Raw genomic sequence first — 5,378 nt, 5'->3', positions numbered from 1 at the left:
TAATTTTTAAATTAAATTAAAATTATAAAATTAAATAAAAAATTAAAAATAACTAAATTAAATTTCCAATCATGTAATTGAGTTTTAAGTAACAATAAAATTCCAAGCAAATAAAGCAAGGCCTGGGCGCTACCCCATCCAAAACTAACAGAAAAGCTAGAGGCCCAAAACAAGTGAAGCCCTAATAATTTGGAAAACCCACCAGAAGATCCAGGAAGCTCAGATGTATAAACGCGTCACCAGTTCACCGCTGTAGATCCATTTTCGAGAAAGAGGAGGGACATATAGCACACAGGAGAACCAACTACAGGGCCAGAGCCTTCATTTCAAGATGTTCTCTTCTTATAGTTTCCCTAGAAAACACAGCAGTTGAGAAGGATCCATACATTAAGGAGAAACATAGGCCATGGTGTTCAGGAGGATTTGAGCCAAGCGGAGAAGGTGGACGGCGGACAAAGCTCTATGTGCCTATCTGGCCACTGGGAGAATTAATCTCTCGATGAAGAGACGAATAACGTTTTCAAGAGATAACTCGCCTAAAAGCGATAATTTATCACTCCCGAACAGATTTCTTGGCTTCAAGAAAAGCTCTAATTTGCACTAAATGAAGAAAGGATGGTGTATAACCCAACACAAATCAAAGAGAGAGCCTTGTAAGTAAGAATGATCTGTAAAACTAAGCAGAACAGGAATGTTTATAATCCCACCCAGAATCAAGCCAGGGCAACCCATAACATCAGGATGGGGAAGAGGAGGTCTCTGAATAGGTAGATGAAATCGGTGGAACTCCATAGAACAGAAGAAACAAAAAAACCACGAAAAAAAAAAAAAAAACCAGAGAGCACGCTAGTTGAAGAGAGCACATTAATTTCATCTTCACTACCACATTCTTTAACTTTCCTCTGGAAAAGTCCTGATCATCGATTCCTCCTCTCTAATTTTCTCACTTTCCTCTCTCTACACTTCTGGATTCTTTTGCATCCTATCCACTTCCGACCATGATGCCAATCCATACATGGCTTCAGCTGCAAGCGTTCCTTCCTAATTTATATGGTGTTAAATAGTCCTATCAGTCCATTCAGCTTGAAGCAATCCAATAATCGAAGAACTGATAAAATCTGTTATCATATAGCGCACTACAATTATTATTTGCACCCAAAATTTGATTAGTTCTTTAAACAAGAGCTGCATGATTCCTTTGATTTTGTGAAATTTTAAAAAATAGTTATTCAGAATTCATTTTTAATGGAGAAGAAGGGAAAAGAAATAGAGCCACATTCATTAATGTTCTCTAAGCAAAAAATTTCTCCAACAAAATTGGTATTACCGGTAGTGGAGGTCACTAGTTTGGTGGATGGCAATTCTCAAATTGAGCCAGAAGCTAAACCCCAACAAATCATTAGCCAAACAGGTTTTTAAATTAGTTTCTCCAACCTCAAATGGATGTTATTAGAACCAGTTTAGCAGCTGGGTTTTAGTTAGTATTCCCATTGGAATCTAGTGTTTCTATGCATAACTACCACAAAGAATCAGCTTGTAAATTTTTGTGCAGACTGATCCGTGAGTCATGATGTGAGTTTGGAGATGGAGATTCGTATGTTTTAGGATCCTTCTTGAGTATCTTACCTTGGCTTTTACAAGATATTAGTGATGTTTCTAGTTGTAGTGTAGTTCTTTGGCTTTTTCCCTTGTATAACGAAAAAAAGAAATGAAAAAAAAAATTTAAATAAGTACTATAAGGATCAAAATTAAATTAAATTAAATTTTGGATTAAATAAATTCATGTAAATAAATTCTCACCTAATAAATTAAATAAAAAATATTATTAAATAATATTTGACTTTAATTAAAAATAATAAATAATTTTTAATATTTTAAAAATAGGAAAAATAATATTTTATTAAAAAATAATATTTTATTATTTAGCCTTCAATAAAAATAATGAATAATTTTAATATGTTAAAATTAGAAAAAAAAAATTATTATTAAATAATAATATTTCATTAAATGAGAATTTATTTGACTTTAATTAAAAAATATGAAAATTTATTTAATCAAAAATTTAATTTTAGACTTATTTGATTCTCCGTTGAAAATATGCTTTTTTTTTTTTATCTGAAAAGAAATAAATCTGAAATTGTGCATAGAGGAAGATGAATAAGTTGAGGCAAGAGTCTAATTAAGGTTATGCACTTCTTCCCAGGGCCAGTACCAAGTCATACACAACTTTCTGTCATATGGATATGACAAAGTTAGACCTGCAAATTCTTCCTGAGAAAGGAATACGAAAAATGTCAACAATGAACAGAAATTAAAAGAAGGAGATGATCCCACTTCAAATTCCTAGTAAATCAACATACTGGACACTATGGAATCATCCAATAGAATCTACTACATACACACATTGCTAGAGGTAGAACATCCATTATGTCAGAGGCAAGCCCTTGAGAGGAATTTGCCAGGGGAATGAAATCACACCATCGTGCTGACCGTTCACAGGCTTTGCACAGCAGTTTGATGATAGTATTGCACAGTCTGCAACAACTTCTGGCACAGGCACTGAAGAGAGTTCCACTATCTCTTCCTCCATCTCAGGTTTCTTGTCTTCTGCTATGACTCCTAGAAAAATTTCCAGCGCTTCTCTCATCCATTCATATCGACAGAATTCAAATGCATCTTTTATGTTTAGCTGCAAAATTCAAGTTTGTTTTAGTATACTGGTAGAAATATACTACAGAAAATTAATAATTTTCCTAGCATATATACCCATTTCCTATCGCGATTTTCCTGTTCAGGCCAACTATCGAGCTCCTCGATCACCTCTAAAGCGAACATGACTCCTTTGCAGCCTCCTTCCAGGGTGCAAGGATCTTGTCTACTCTTGCTTTTGAAGTGCCAAACTCCAAGGGGTACTTCCTGGACACACAGAAAAGTTAGCCTGATGGATAGAGCAAAAGATCAATTTAGTGCTGCAGAACAAGGAAAACAAAACCTACTCTGAGTATTCCTTTCACTCCTGCTTCTTCTATGGCTTCTCGACATGCTGCTTCGTACACAGTCTCATCATCTTCCCATCCACCCTGACAAATGACAACAGAAGAAAAGAAGGAAACTGAATAAAAAGAAGGGCAAGCACTAAACAGGCGAAAGAACAGCAACCAATAACAGTTTCTATTCTGAAAACCTGATGAAAAAAAAAACCAGGTCATACCTTAGGAAACACAAGATCAGTTCGATTCGGCGAGGAAACCATGAGAACTTCTATCCTGTTTTCTAAGTCATTGCTTTCTTCGTCGTCGTCTTTTCTTAGTCTGTAAGGAATACATCTGATGCACACAAAATACAAGTCAGCAGGAGCCCATGAACCATTTTCTCATATGCAGCAGGTACTTGCAGATCATGAATTGTATATAGTGCAAATTTAAAGGGGATTTTCCCAATTGCAGACCATTGATATTGTTTCCTAGCATATGAAACAATATCGGATTCAGATCCTCTCAAATCGGTGAAAAACAAGATATATCTTCTGCAGAAGCTCAAAATTTTTTCTATTAATTTAATATTTTTCTGATAATTGAGTGGTAATATTTTTAGATGATAAAACTATAATGGTCATCAATTCAGCGATTGATACTATACAAAACATGTTTATAATTCATGTTTGAGAAGATCTCAATAAATCCTTCATTGATTGAGAAAATGGCCACAATATCAAAATTACCCACAAACCTTTTTTTTTTTTTGGGCAAATTTGGTTAATATTTAGAAGGAGAGTTGGCTGATAACTCCATGAAGGAAATGAAACACATATCACAATCACCTTTCAAATCATCCACCTAAACCCTGCTGCCTCTGATAATGAAGGGCAGGCAAAGCGAAGCCCAACTGGTTTTAACTAATTTAATATGATTTTTAGTTAACAATTTCCACATATAGGACAAAATAAATCAAGCCAGATCCAAATTGAGAGAAAGAGTCAACAATAAAAAGCCTAAAAATATATGGACTAATTATCTCAATAGAATTTGAAATTCTCTTTTGAGGACATGGAGTAGGAAGTGAGTGATAAGGTTATGGCTATAATACGACAAAAATTTACAGTTTCCCGTAACAAGTGGGGCAACAGCATAGGCCAAATTCAATACTGAAGCTGAGAAAAACAAGAAAAATGCATGGCACAAAAAGAAAACAAGAAATCATCCAAACAATTGATAACAGAGGAAGCAAATAGGAAGTACCCAGGAACCCTCCTCCCCCCATCACTAAAAAACAACAAAAACACTAAGAATTTACATGAACAGAAGAAGGAATATTACCCAGAAACAAGGCGAACATTGTTCTCATAACGTTGTCGGTGTCTCCCTGTTCTTGCTAGAATAGATGACATGGTCTTTGTTCTGTAACGAAATCCTTCTTCCTTCGCAGAAATGGCAAGAAATGGATCAAATGAAACATGAAACCACAAAAGGGCTTAATGAATAATCATACATAAAGATAAAGAGAGAGCAATACCAAGTTTTTGTTTTCGGTTTTGAACTCCAGGCACAGGAAAACAATATCTACAATAAACTGAAATTTTCCACCAAGAAAGAGCTCAATCTCTGCAATGACCTAGAAAAGGCCATCTAAACCAAAATCTTGGAACTGAGTTTGAAATTGAGATTCAGAAATGAAGGTTCCTGAGAAGCCCACAAGTTCTCATATCGATGTCCTGCCTTGTCTGTGTGTGACTCTGTTTCAGAGGGCAAATTGAAGCACAGAAAACCCTTCTATGTGGATTTATGTACGACCAGAATGAGAACAAAGAAGAAGAAGGTCAAGAAAAATGAAAAGATTAAGAAAGCAAAGAAACTTTTTGTCACAAAGAAACTAAGAACAAAGAGTCAGAAAGATAGGCGAAGAGAGAAGCAGAGAACCAGAGAAATCCACGGGGCCGGAGCAACGGCATCCGTTTATGAGATAAATCGGTCTCTGAAATATATATTTATAACAAAAACTGCAAATTTTGGAGTATTGTTTTTCCTATAATTAAATTAATTATGTTTTTAATGTCCCACATTAATTATTGAGTTTTCATTTTTTTTTTTTTTGACATTATGTGTTTGGCCGAATAATCTCTCATGGCTCAATAGCATCTCGTAGTTCTACTTTTTTTCCGAAATCATATTACTTTTAAGAATTTTTTTTTTGTTATTAATAAATAGCTAAATTCGATCATGCTAGAATTCCTATTTTTACTCCCATTTCTTTGAAAAAAAAATAATCATAATTATAAAATATTCTAAATTATCAGTGAAAATTCGGTTGAAATTTTAAAATTTTAAATTTATTAATATGAAATAATTAATGTACAATAAGAAATATATTTAAACTTTAAT

General features: G+C 34.1%; 1 protein-coding gene across 2 annotated transcripts; it reads right to left on the bottom strand.

The window, feature by feature from the left end:
• Window positions 1-2,162: 2,162 nt before the first annotated feature.
• On the bottom strand, window positions 2,163-4,986 carry LOC110656367 (nudix hydrolase 13, mitochondrial). 2 transcript variants are annotated; one of them, XM_021813090.2, is made up of 6 exons: window positions 4,513-4,986; window positions 4,317-4,417; window positions 3,212-3,326; window positions 2,997-3,080; window positions 2,767-2,916; window positions 2,163-2,689 (listed from the first exon to the last, which is right to left on the bottom strand). In XM_021813090.2, the coding sequence occupies exons 2-6, from the start codon at window positions 4,385-4,387 to the stop codon at window positions 2,426-2,428; spliced, it is 684 nt and encodes a 227-aa protein (XP_021668782.2). In that variant the 5' UTR covers window positions 4,388-4,417; window positions 4,513-4,986; the 3' UTR covers window positions 2,163-2,425. The 2 variants fall into 2 exon arrangements, with proteins under 2 accessions (XP_021668782.2, XP_021668783.2); XM_021813091.2 differs by having other exon boundaries at window positions 4,317-4,413.
• Between the last annotated feature and the right edge of the window lie 392 nt (window positions 4,987-5,378).

Source organism: Hevea brasiliensis, chromosome 1 (assembly GCF_030052815.1).
Source record: "Hevea brasiliensis isolate MT/VB/25A 57/8 chromosome 1, ASM3005281v1, whole genome shotgun sequence".
In the NCBI taxonomy this organism is placed as follows: domain Eukaryota; kingdom Viridiplantae; phylum Streptophyta; class Magnoliopsida; order Malpighiales; family Euphorbiaceae; genus Hevea; species Hevea brasiliensis.
Note: the sequence above shows the minus strand (reverse complement) of the source record. Positions and strands in the feature narration are given on the sequence as shown.